The sequence below is a fragment of the Melanerpes formicivorus genome, unplaced genomic scaffold (genome assembly GCF_026170545.1).
Source record: "Melanerpes formicivorus ecotype bairdi unplaced genomic scaffold, bMelFor1.0.p_v2 SCAF_47, whole genome shotgun sequence".
Taxonomy (NCBI): domain Eukaryota; kingdom Metazoa; phylum Chordata; class Aves; order Piciformes; family Picidae; genus Melanerpes; species Melanerpes formicivorus.
Genome location: NW_027142399.1, coordinates 4,530,053 through 4,543,311, shown reverse-complemented (window position 1 = coordinate 4,543,311; position 13,259 = coordinate 4,530,053). Strand labels below are relative to the sequence as shown.

General features: G+C 52.6%; 1 protein-coding gene across 7 annotated transcripts in view; it reads right to left on the bottom strand.

Moving 5' to 3' along the window:
- Nucleotides 1–13,259, bottom strand: part of LOC137452007 (protein CEPU-1) — a 582,860-nt gene continuing 569,601 nt past the window's right edge. For 6 of the 7 annotated variants that reach the window (XM_068160049.1, XM_068160052.1, XM_068160054.1 and 3 more), the window contains 5 exons: nucleotides 9,486–9,620; nucleotides 8,496–8,616; nucleotides 7,000–7,151; nucleotides 3,409–3,441; nucleotides 1–1,064 (listed from right to left, as the gene is read on the bottom strand). In XM_068160049.1, coding sequence (XP_068016150.1) covers nucleotides 961–1,064; nucleotides 3,409–3,441; nucleotides 7,000–7,151; nucleotides 8,496–8,616; nucleotides 9,486–9,620 — 545 coding nt within the window. In that variant the 3' untranslated portion in view covers nucleotides 1–960. The remainder of the gene's footprint in view (nucleotides 1,065–3,408; nucleotides 3,442–6,999; nucleotides 7,152–8,495; nucleotides 8,617–9,485; nucleotides 9,621–13,259) is intronic. The other variant, XM_068160051.1, reaches the window with a different exon arrangement.

The following is a 13,259-nucleotide window of genomic DNA, read 5'->3' as shown; positions in this document are numbered from 1 at the left end:
TTGCTTTTTTTTTTTGGTGTGTTTTTTGTTTGTGGTTTTTTTGTTGTGTTTTTTTTTGTTGTGGTTTTTTTTTTGTTGTTTTTTTTTTTTGTTGTGTTTCTTTTTTTTTCTTTTTAAGGAACTAAGAGTTCTAGGCTCATCTCAGCAAACACACTCAATAAAATTAACCATGACTCAGAATCCTTTGTATCATTCACGATGTCCGTGGGTGGTTCGGTGGACGGGTGGCTCAACGCCGGTCTCCTCCTCTCCCTCCCTTTCCATTGGTAACTGTTGAAGATCTATATGCCTATACACATATATATATATATCTATATATATGTATGTGTGGATATATATATATATATATATTCTGGAACACAAATGGTGGCACAGTCCATGAGAAGCCAGGGAAACGGCGGCAAAGAAGAAAACCAGAGAGCTCCCCGTGGGCGAGGGCGGGCGGCGAAGGGGACGGGCAGGGATGAGGGGAGGGAAGCGCCATGCCCCTGACAGCCTCACCCATCCCCCGTGCTGAGAACAGGGTGGTGGGGGGGAAAAAGGGTTTGGAAACCAAAAAAAACAAACAAACCCCAAACAACCCCAGAAAAAAAAAGAAATAGGGCAAAAAGAAAACCAAGAAAGAAATTGAATCGTGGTGCATCTTCAGCAGGAAGCCTTGGATTATTAATAATTTTTTTCCCTCCCCCCCCACCTTTTCCTCTCCTTTCCAAATTCCTGTTGAGGGTTTTTTTCCTGGAGTGGTTTTATCCTCTCTCTCCCCCTCCCCTGGGTGGCCTGGCCGGATACTCTCTCAATTCTTATGATTATTTTCAGAAACGGTGAACACTTCTTCATCATCATCATCATCATCATCATTGTCATCATCATCATCATCTTCATCTTCTTCTTCCTCTCCTTTCTGCTTGCGCTCGCTGGCCGTGATCGTCGCCGCCGCTACTCCGCGGGCCGGCTCTGGGGTCAAAACTGGCAGGCGAGCTGGGCGAGAGGGAGCAGCAGCAGCAGCCACAGGCAGCCGCCTAGCCGCCATGCGCCGTTGTTGCCGTCGTGCACTGCGCCCGGGCCTGCACCAGCAAAGAGAACAGCCACCTGGTTAGCCCCAGAGACAACAAACACTCTCACCCACCCCCTCAGCAAACACTCAATCAAACCAAGCAGGCCGTGGCAGCGGGGCACCCGGTGACACTGTGTTGTGGGTTGGGTTGGAAGGGACTTTAAAGATCATCATAGAATTGTCGGGGTTGGAAGGGACCTCAAGGATCAGCCAGTTCCAAACCCCCTGCTGTGGGCAGGGACACCTCGCACTACAGCAGGTTGCTCACAGTCACATCCAGCCTGGCTGCAAACACCTCCAGGGATGAGGCTTCCACCACCTCCCTGGGCAACCTGTGCCAGGCTCTCACCACCCTCATGGGGAAAAACTTCTTCCTAACATTCAATCTCAATCTACCCATTTCTAGTTTTTTTCCATCCCCCCCAGTCCTATCCCTCCCTGACACCCTCAAAAGTCCCTCCCCAGCTTTCTTGTAGGGCCCCTTATGATACTGTTCCACTCCCCCCTGCCATGGGGCAAGGACACCTTGACCGGGATGGGCAAGGCCCTGTTCAGCCTGGCCTTGAACAATTCTGGTGAGGGGGCATCACTCCAGGCAAGGCCTCTCTGTGTAACCCCATCCACCTGTGCCATCCTTGAGAGCATGGTGCCAGTCATCCCCGTACCCACTAATCCCAATCTCTGGGTCACAACCTGCTCTGGTCTTACTAAAGCCCCAAGTCCCCATCTCCTCCTCCAACATCCTTTGCCCCTCCTCCAAAATTTGTCCAAGTTTCCAGCCACACTCACACTGGAGATAATAGCTTTTGCCCAATGCTACCCACCCTCTACCAGCCCTGAGGTGCTAGCACAGGGGTGAGCATCCTCTTGTTCCCCACTTCTCTCTTTTGGAGGGTCACAAAACCCACCTGCACACCCAGCAGACACACCACCAACACCCAGGACTTGGCGTTTTGCCCCCTCCCCAGAGAGGCTCGTCACTAATAGCACACTCTGCCCTTAGGTCTGGAGCATCTCAAGAAGAATGAGATGGGATGAGGAAGGGGATAGCCAAGAGTTAAGGCCACCCTTGGGGATCACAGGGGCTGGGAAGCTCAGAGCTGATCCTGACAAAGGATCACTGACCTAGTGGCTTTCACCAAAACATCTCAAAGAGTTGTCCCAGGGGTGAGAAGAGACCTTGGAATGGCATCCAGGCTGGTGCTTTGCCCAAGCATGGCTGCCCATGATGTCTGATAGATTCATCCTCCCACAGCTCAACCAGGACACTGGAAGACATTACCCATTTTATCTGCTGCCAGCAGTACTCTTCCAACACACTCACAGACACCTCAAAACACTTCCCACTTAGCCTCAAACCCTGGCACAGCCAGGGAGCCTTAAGCAAGGGAAGATCTGGAGACATGATAGTCTCCATTCCAACTCTGTAGCCCTCCTAACACCTCCCCTACAAGTCATCCCAAGGGCTGACTACTCAGTGAAGGGCTGACATCATAAAAGAAGCTGTCAGCCTATGGACCTCCAAATTGAGATGGTGGAACCACAGAATCTCCTGGCTAGAAAAGACCCTAAGGTCATAGAGTCAAAGCACAACCTAACATCTCCCTGTTCACAGCTGTCAGACCATGTCCCTGAGCACTTCATCCCAATGTCTTTTCAAAGCCCTTCAGGGATGGTGACTCCACCACTTTCCTGGCCAGCCTGCTCAGTGCCTGATGATCCTTTTTGGTGAAGGACCTGTTCCAAATATCAAACTAAACCTCCCCTGGTGCAACTTGAGGCTATTTCCTCTTGTCCTATCACTTGACACCAAGTGTCAGTGGTTGGAGATGACACTGAGCTGGGTGGTTGGTTGCTAAGATGGCATGGCCCCTGTGGCCACAAATAAACCCAGGAAGAAGACCAAACACTTCTCCACCCCTGCTGTATCTCAGGATAGAAAGAAGGGGGGAAAAAAGGCACTAGAAACATCCCAGAGGAGAAAGGAGCTGCTGCAAGCCCCATTTACACAGCAACACAGGGAAAGAACACCACAGAGACATCCCTGCTTCCAGGGAGAGCACAGAGGCCATGGGGAGGGAGTGAGGGACTGCAGCAGGGGAACGAGGCATGCAGAGGGCACAGATTGCTACCAGACTGGCACAGAAGGCTGGCAGGGAGGAGCCAGGATGGGAGGGGAGCTGGACAACAGCAAGAAAGTCCTAATTTATTGCTATCCCAGCAGGAGAAGGGGGTGGTGGGACAGGAGGTGGCAGGGCTGCCATTGGGACAAGTTGGGGCAGGAGCTGGAGGGTCCCATGGGGAAATAGAGCAAGGGGGAGCACTGGCATTGCAGGGGTCCCCGAATTACTGACCTTTCCAGGGTGTCAGAGCAGTAGTTGTCTCTTCTAAAAATTAAAGAACAAGGGAAAGTTAGGGCAAAAGGGCAATGGAAAGTGTAGGCTTGAGAAATGTCACTCAGCCTGCCTTCCACCTGGAGCTGGGGAAAACAAAGGGATGGGGGAGCAAGTGGGATGCTTGTGTCCAAATTGCACCCTGGTTCTCTGGGACCAGCATCCTTCTCTCTGGGAAAAGTGCTGCATGAGCTGGGATGAACCAACTGCAGGACCCCTGACCTGGGGGGGACCCTGTTAAAGCTCATGGTTGTACCCTAAGGAAAAACCAGAATTGCAGGGCTGGGATCTGGGGATTCTGGGGCTCACCCCTGCACTCCTGCTCCACTCCAGTGTGGGTTTGGGGGGCTCACCCCTCTCAATAACCCTGCAACATCACCAAATCACAGCATAGGAAGGGTTGAAAGGGACCTCTGGAGATCACTGGGTTCACCTGCTAAGAGACAGCTACAGAGGAACACATCCAGGCTGGGTTTGAATGTTTCTAGTGATGGAGACTCCACCACCTCTCTGGCCAGCCTCTCTAGTGCTCCAGCACCCTTCACTTAAAGGAGTTCCTCCTCATGTTTAGATAGAAACAGCCCAAATGTGTTCATCCCCTGCAGCATCCTTAATGGCTTCATTGCCTGATATCAGACTCTAGGAAGCAACACAGACCACACAACATGGGAGAAGTGGAGAGCTTAAGTTTTCCTCCCCAGCTCCACAAAATGATGTGGTATCACCAAGTGCTCCATCACATCCCAGAGAGCACCAAATGAGCTGCTGAAGGAGGCAGCAGGGCTGCACTAGTAAGTGGTACACTGTAACTAAAGCACTCCTTGGCCTCTCTACAAAATTAGATCAGAACAAGGATGAAAAGCTGTACACTACATTAGCCTCTGTCACTGAGCTCCACAAAGGCTCAAATCCTGGTACCCACACAAATTAAACCTTGATACTTGGTTCAGTTTTGGGCCCCTCACTCCAAGAAGGACATTGAGGTGCTGAAGTGTGTCCAAAGAAGGGCAAAGAAGCTGTTGATGGGTCTAAAGAACAAGGCTTATGAAGAGCAGCAGAGGGAACTGGGGGTGTTTAGTCTGGGGAAGAGGAGGCTGAAGGGAGACCCCACTGCTCTCTACAGCTCCCTGAAAGGAGGTTGCAAGGAGGTGGGGGTTGGTCTCTTCTCCCTAGTATCAGGTGGTTGGAGAGGAAATGGCCTCATGCTGCACCAGGGAAGGTTTAGGTTGGAGATTAGGAACGACTTCTTTGCTGCAAGAGTGGTCAGGCATTGGACAGGCTGCCCAGGAAGCCACCCCTGGAGGTGTTCAAGGAACATGAATGAAGCTGGGCTCTGTGGTGCCAGAGGTGTCCATCTCCCTAAAAATGAGGTTATTTGGGACATTGATTACCAGGAGGGCTGGTGGAGAAGAGAGCTGAGATAGTTCCTAGGCAACGCTAATGATAGCTTAACGAGCAGGTAAAGATGCTAATGTTCATTGCTTAGAGATGGACATTTGGGGGGGAGGGGGGAATGAATGGTTGTGAGGCTCATTAACACCCAAGGTTGGGGCTACAGGGATGGAACCTGGCATCCCAAATGGGATGGTGTGGAGGCTGGCATCCTCTGCTCTTCCTAGACAAACCACATCCCTGGTCTGGGGCTCCCCTGAATCACATCCAGCTCCTCACTGCAGGGGGTTTGGACAAGATGACCTTTGAGGGTCCCTTCCAAGCAGGTGCATTCTGTGATTCTGGGATAGGAAGAAGCAGGTGTTGCTCTGCAGGGGTCTTAACACACCTTGCACTACATCCTGAAGCAACACAACTAAACAAACTGCAACAACACACTGAACTGCAACATCCTAAACAAACTGCAACAACACACTAAACAAACTGGAACAACAGACTAAACAAACTGGAACAACACACTAAACAAACAACTGGAACAACATCCTAAACCAACTGCAACAACATCCTAAACAAACTGGAACAACAGACTAAACAAACTGCAACACTACACTAAACAAACAGTAACAGCACACTAAAGAACTCAACACATACTTTAGGGCTGCTCACTATCCCTGTGTGCTCTGCATCACTGAGCTCCTGGCCTCCTAGACCTGAGTCACCCCTCCAAGGAATCACAGAATCATAGAATCAATAAGGTTGGCAAAGACCTCAGAGATCATCAAGTCCAACCTGTCACCCAGCACCTTATGACCAACTAAACCATGGCTCTAAGTGCCACATCCAATCCCCTCTTGAACACCTCCAGGGATGGGGACTCCATCACCTCCCTGGGCAACACATCCCAAAGATGAATGACTCTCTCTGTGAAGAACTTTCTCCTCACCTCCAGCCTAAATCTCCCCTGGCACAGCTTGAGACTGTGTCCTCTTGCTCTGGTGCCTGGGAGAAGAGACAGGTTATACTTGATGATCTTTGAGGTCTCTTCCAACCTTATTGATTCTGTGATTCCACTTCTTGCAACCACTGCACATCTACAAACCAGCCAAGCCCCCTCTTTGGGCCCCCCATGATTCCAACCCTGTCTCTCCTATAGAAGAGGGAATCTCCTGCAGGCTCTCTGTGGGTTTAATTCAATCCTTTGTATGCACTAGGAAAGGGTTTGCAACACCAGGATGGCTCCAGGTTGAAGGAAACTGATGCTTTTGTTTACCACAGGATGGTACTAATGTTGCTCACAGTCAGTGTTTGTCACAGGGTGGAACAGCCAAGGGGAGGGTGGGTGACAAGGATAACATCAGGGTGATGTTAGGAGAGGACACAGGTCCCCAAGCCCCACTCCTCCCAGTGAGGACCACCTGCCCTACATCACTGGCAGGGAAAAATCACCATCTCCAATTCCTGGTGACAATGAAAGGAATCTGGGGAGCATAGCCTTGTCCTCTGGCTCTGCCACCCCCTGAAGATGCTTGACAAATGCGTTGAGCAATCACAGCCCTCCACAGCTGTCCATGATGCCACAGGGATGTGTCCCTCTCACCCCAGCTCTAGCATGTAGAGCAAGTCCCCAGATTAGGGCAGTAAGAAGCTCCCCATCCCTGCCCCCCAACCTCAACCACCCCTCTTCCCTCTGACAACATGACTAAGAATATAGCTGCTTAGCAGGAGCAGAAAACATGACCTGGAAGGTGGTGGAGCCATGGGGGCTGTTTATGCTGGGATGGTCAGAAGCCTGCAACATGGTCCCACAGGTTTGCTTTGACTATCCTAAGCACTGATCAGCATGGGAGGATATCTTCACGCAGAGAATTCTTCAGGGTGAGTGGATGGAAATCCACAGCCAAGTCCTAACTTCGCACTAACAGTGGACACTAAGCACAGTGCCCAACACTTCTCACCGGTGGCAGATGTGGGACCTGAGTTGGGAGCTACATTTGGAGGCTTTCCGCTTTCCCTGGGCCCTCTGTGGCCTCCAACCCATGTGCCAGGGCAGAAGGGATCGCCAGGAAATGAACTTGTCACCCAAAAACCAAACTGAGGCCCATCCTGTGTCTCATCCATCATCACCCTCACTGCTGAGGCAGCCCCCTCAGCCCCACTCACCATAGAGGATCATGCTGGCGTTGGTGTTTCCTAGCTGGTTGGAGGCTACGCAGGTGTAGTTGCCATAGTCCTGCTCAGAGACGTTGAAGAAAGTCAGTCTGGAGAAGAAGGCTTTGTTCTCCACTTTCAGTCCTTTCTGTCCTTCAGCCAGCCTGAGAGAAAAGCAGAAGGGCAGAGGGTCATGGGGGTGGTGCCAGGAGGAGAAGTGCTGATGAATTTCTGCGACCTGCTCTCCCCTTGGTCCTGCCTGAGAGAGGGGACATTGGGGTTGGAGAAATGGTCAGACACAAAGAGGGGGAAGGGAAAGGGCTACGGGAGGACACTGCTCTGCTGGGTCCCAGCAGCTCCCACCATGTCCATGCTGTCTAGGAGCATCCTCAAAGACGTAGTCACTGCTAAAGGGGGTGGCTTTGGGGCTTGCCAAATGCTGTGCAGAGAAAGGGATGCCCACATATCTAGGAGTCTAGGAAAGCCTCCTTCCCACTCAGCAGAAGGGTCCAGCTTCCTTCTCTTGGCTCCCTCCTGCTGTGCTCCTGCAGCTCTTGCACATGCTGATTCCTCCTGGATCCCCACTATGGCCTGGGCTGGGGTCTGATGGCTGATCCAGGCAGGCTGAGGCTGCTCCCGCTGCTGCTTTACAGACCCTCGTGATGTGACCTACTTCTGAGCACAGCCTTTCATCTGCCATGCAAACATCCGCTGCTTTGTACCCTCTGCCTGCTCCTTTCCTCCCAGACAGCAGAGGCAGGGCGGCCCCAGCCTCTTCCTCCAGCTGCTGGAGCACCTTTTTGGGCTCAAACATCCCTCCTCAGCAGTGGCTTCTCCTGTGATTTGCTACTCTACAGCCCCTCTGGGCTTCAAGAGGAGAAACAATGCAAAAATAGGGTTAAATAAAACACCTTTATTTTTGGAGGGGGGTGGGTCAGAGACCCCAAGCCTGGGACCCTACCCCTGGCTGTGTTGCTCCTCTCCTTGCTTCCCAGCCACAGGGCTGTGCTGCTGCTGCTGGAGTGGGACTCGGGAGCTGCTGGTTGACCTATAAGGTGCCTTTCAGCCCAGCACCAGGCAAGCCTTGTCTGCAGCACAGCAAACCCAGCTGCACATTTCTTTTGCCTTCCCAAGAGCGAGGGGCTGACGCTGCCTTCTGGCCAGAGTGTTTAAGGAGATGACAGAGGTTTCATCCTCTCCTAAGTGCTTGGATTTGCGCTGCCAATATCGCTCTCGGCCGTGATGCTTCACCCAGGCAGGGATTTACCATGACACCATAAACCAGAGACACAGACAGAGGCACATCCTGCCTGCTCTGCCTACCCAAATGAAGACCAAACCCCATCTGACAGAGGCTCCTGCAAGAATTTCCACACCCCCCCACCCCTCCAAATGCCCTCATCTGTGCAACCAGCTCCAGCAGCCCTGTTGGTGAAGCTGCTGCCACCAGGTGCAGCTCCCAGGGATTGGTGCATGCCACTGTGTCCCCCTCCGGCCCAGACTCTTACCTCTTGTCATCTTTGTACCACTGGAAGTCAGCAGAGGGGACAGCAGAAGCTTCACACAGGAGGATTCCCTTCTGCCCCACTGGCACCCCGGTGCTCTTTGCATCCGAGATGTAGGGCGGGTCTGTGGGGAGGAGGATGGAAAACCTGGGGTCAACACCTTGGGGGATCCTACCCCCTCCCCTTGCTCTTCAAGATCCCTTTTCTTTCTCTGCTCTTACAAAGGAGACAAAAATCATCTCTGAGTGTATCCCCAGCTCCTCTGGCACTGCTGTCCAAGGGGATTTGGGGCTCACAGGGGGCTCCACACCACCACCAGTGAGGATTTCTCCAAAGAGTGGCACTTCCCAGCTGTTGGGCACCACGACTGCCCTTGTGCCAACCCCATACAGCTGACTTGGGGTCTGGAGAGGGGCTTAGGAGGGTCTTCACCTCTGCCTGAGAACAAATGCCTCTACTTTCTTTTTTAATCTCTTTCTTCCTCTCTCTCATTTTTTTCCCCCCACAACTCAACAACAACAACAACAACAACAAAATTCCTATTTACTGCTCACTTCTCTCCTCTCCCTGGAGGTTATCAGCACAGCATCTCACCATGGGTGGAAAACCCAGGTTGATGGAGACAGCTGAGGAGGAGGTGGTGGGGAAAAAAAAAAAGAAAGAAAAGGAGCTCAGAGAGAAAAAAAGGGGGAAAAAAACCCACCCAACACAAAAAAAGAGGCAAACCACCACCTGCTCACAAAACCTCCACCGCCTGTCTCAGCTCTGGCGCCTGAGAGCTGGGTTCAACCCACTGCTTGGCCCCAAAACCTTGTGGGGGAGAATCACAGAATCACCGAGGTTGGAAGAGACCTCAACGATCATCAAGTCCAACCTGTCACCACAGACCCCATGACGAAACCATGGCACCAAGTGCCACGTCCAATCCCCTCTTGAACAGCTCCAGGGATGGTGAGGCTGTCCCTCTGTCCCTGGTCCCTGCAGGCTACTCACAGTTGACAGTGACTTTGACTCTCTGGACGACAGGAGCTGCCACGTCGTTGGACGCGCTGCACTCGTACTCGCCCGACTGCTCCCGTGTGATGCCTGTGATCTCCAGGTACTCATCCTCACTGATGAAGCCCACAGCTGCAGGGACAGATACAGAGGGCCTTGAGTGATGAAGGGGCATGGAAAACCTGTGCCCACTGGTGACTGTGTCATACCACCCTAGGACACCCACCCTGCAAGTCCCAGCTACACTGCCAAGCAAACCCTTGCCAGAAATGCGTCTGCAAGAGCTGGGCCTCAGTGGTGGCTCTGGTCCTGTCAAGAGCATCCTGAGAATCACAGCATCATAGAATCAATAAGGTTGGCAATTATCTCAGAGATCATCAAGTCCAACCTGTCACCCAACACCTCATGACTACTAAACCATGGCTCCAAGTGTCACATCCATTCCCCTCTTGAACACCTCTAGGGATGGGGACACCACCACCTCCCTGGGCAGCACATTCCAATGGCTAACAACTCTCTCTGGGAAGAACTTTCTCCTCACCTCCAGCCTAAACTTTCCCTGGCACAGCTTGAGACTATGTCCACTTGTTCTGGTGCTGTGTGCCTGGGAGAAGAGACCAACCCCCACCTGGCTCCAGCCTCCTTGGAGAGAGCAAGAAGGTCTCCCCTGAGCCTCCTCTTCTCCAGGCTAAGCAACCCCAGCTCCCTCAGCCTCTCCTCACAGGGCTGTGCTCCAGACCCTTCCCCAGCCTCCCTGCCCTTCTTTGGACACCTTCAAGTCTCTCAATGTCCTTCTTGAGCTGAGGAGCCCAGAACTGGACACAGGACTCAAAGTGTGGCCTAACCAGTGCTGAGCACAGGGAACAATTACTTCCCTGCTCCTGCTGGCCACACTCTTCCTGATACAGGCCAGGATGCCATTGGCCTTCTTAGCCACCTGGGCACACACCTGGGCTCATGTTCAGCTGCTGTCAATCAGTATCCCCAGGACCATTTCTGCCTGGCTGCTCTCCAACCACTCTGAGCGCAGCCTGTAGCACTGCATGGGGTTCTTGTGGCCAAAGTGCAGCACCTGGCACTTGGACTTGTTCAACGCCATCCTGTTGGACTCTGCCTATCTGTTCAGCCTGTCAAGATCCCTCTGCAGAGCCCTTCTACCCTCTAACAGATCAACTCCTGCCCCCAGCTTGGTGTCATCTGCAAATTTACTAATGACTGACTCAATGCCCTCATCCAGATTATCAGTTAAGATATTGAACAGGATGGGGCCCAGCACTGATCCCTGGGGGACACCACTAGTGCCTGGCTGCCAGCTGGCTGTGGCACCATTCACCACCACTCTCTGGGCTCAGCCCTCCAGCCAGTTCCTTAGCCAGCACACAGTGCTGCTGTCCAAGCCAGGGGCTGACAGCTTGGCCAGGAGTATGCTGTGGGGAAATCCTTGCTGGATGTAGTGACCCCAGCATGCAGAGGGTGGGTGTGCTGGGTTGAAACTTCCACAGTGGGTGAAGTGGTCCTTGTTAAACCTGCACCCTTCTAGAACAACCTGAAGCCATCTTTCCTTGGCATCCGCTCATCCCACCCCAGCCTCCTGCTGGAAGGCAGCACTGGGTTTGCCCACCCCCCAACAGAGACCCTGCCTTGATTGCTTGACTTCAGTTAATTCCCAGCCAGTTTATTCCCATTAGTTGTGATGTCAGCATCTCCTTTCTGCTGCATCATTTCTCCTGTGCTGCTCCAGGCTCATTTCTGTGCTCTCCATGGGGGTCCACACTCACGCCCCTGCCCCCTGCCTGGGCTGCACCACAGCTCCCAGTTTCCCTCAAAGCCAGGCTGATGCATTCAGCAGCTTTTGCTTTTGTCTGGTGTCTTACAGCCCCTTCCTTCCTTCCCAGAGTCTGTTTTGCTTTGAAGTGCTCCTGGAAACCCACAGCGCTCAGCTGGGGAGGCGCAGGTGTTGGGATGTGATAGTCTCTGGGTTGAAGGAGATCAGGGAGTTAAAACAAGCATGGAGATCAGGGAGTTAAAACAAGCATACAGAAACTTAGCAATGAGGATGTGTCTGCAAAACCTCCTGCAGAAACCCCTCTTGCCTCTGAGTGAGCAGCAGGAGTAGGTCTCTGATGTGTCCACTTCTAGTGACCCCAACACAAGAGGGGCGTTGAACTGTTGGAGAAGGTCCAGAGGAGGCCACAAAGATGATCAGAGGGCTGGAGAACCTCCCCTATGGGGACAGGCTGAGGGAGCTGGGGCTGTTCAGCCTGGAGAAATGAAGGCTCAGGGGAGAACTTTTAGCAGCCTTCCAGGACCTGAAAGGGGCTCCAGGAGAGCTGGGGGTGGGGGTGGGGGGGGCTTTTGACAAGAGCTGGGAGTGATAGAATGGAATGGAATGGAATGGAATGGAACGGAACGGAACGGAATGGAATGGAATGGAATGGAATGGAATGGAATGGAATGGAATGGAATGGAATAGACCAGACCAGGTTGGAAGAGACCTTCAAGATCATCGTGTCCAATCTATCATCCAACATCACCCAACCAACTAACCCATGGCACCAAGCACCTTATAAAGTCTCCTCCTGAACACCTCCAGTGATGGTGACTCCCCCACCTCCTTGGGACAAAGGACAATGGCTTTGAGCTGGAAGAGGGGAGACCTAGACTGGAGATTAGGAAGAAATTGTTTCCAGATCCTCAGTGGAACAGCTTGGGAAAGCCTAGGAGAAGAGAAGGCTCTGGGAAGACCTTCCAGTAGCTACAGGAGAGGAGGCTGCAGGAAAGCTGGGGAGGGACATCTTGCAAGGGCTTGGAGTGGTAAAATGAGAAGCAATGGCTTTGAGCTGGAAGAGGGGAGATTGAGACTGGAGATTAGGAAGAAATTGTTTACAGTGAGAGTGGTGAGACCCTGGCACAGGTTGCCCAGGGAGGCTGTGGATGTCCCCTCCCTGGAGGTGTTCAAGGCCAGGCTGGATGAGGCCTTGAGCAACCTGGGCTGGTGGGAGGTGTCATTGCCCATGGCAGGGGGGTTGGAACTGGATGGCTTTCCAGGTCCCTCCCAACCCCAACCCATTCTGTGATGACCCCTACATGTGGACAGCTTCTCCCTTCTTTGAGCTGAGCTCTCCCCATCAGATGCCGGAGCTGTGAAGCGTCTCCGAGCCTGGTGTCACACTTAATATTCCTATAAATTCTAAACGCTAGTCCCGGGTACATATGTGTGGCAATTGGTGTCATATTTTAATTAGGCTTGCCCTACACCAGCTGAAATTAATAATAGCTGGAATTACCAGTGTAATTTATAAATTAACATCGCTGCAGCATTAGGAAATAAATTAGCTCTGGACAGCTGTTTCGGGCAGCGAGTGCCAATGGCACAGAGGCCAGGCGCAGGTCCCCGGTCCCCAGGGGACCTAATGAGCTCTGCTGGCCAAGCTGGGTGATCCCACACTTGTCCTCACTCCCCATCCAGCTCTGTGCGAGCGTGACCCGCTGGGCTGTAGCTTGTTGTGCTTGACCAGCCAACCATAAACACCTTGCTCCCAACAAATGCAGGCAAAAACATAGACACGGGAGGCTGTGGCCTCTGCAGCTGTCTGCAGCCCTCTGACTGATGCTTTGCTAACATAGTGTCATAGTCTTAGTCAGGGTTGGAAGGGACCACAAGGATCAGCTAGTTCCAACCCCCCTGCCATGGGCAGGGACACCTCACACTAGATCAGCCTGGCCAGAACCTCATCCAGCCTAGGCTTAAACACCTCCAGGGATGAGGCC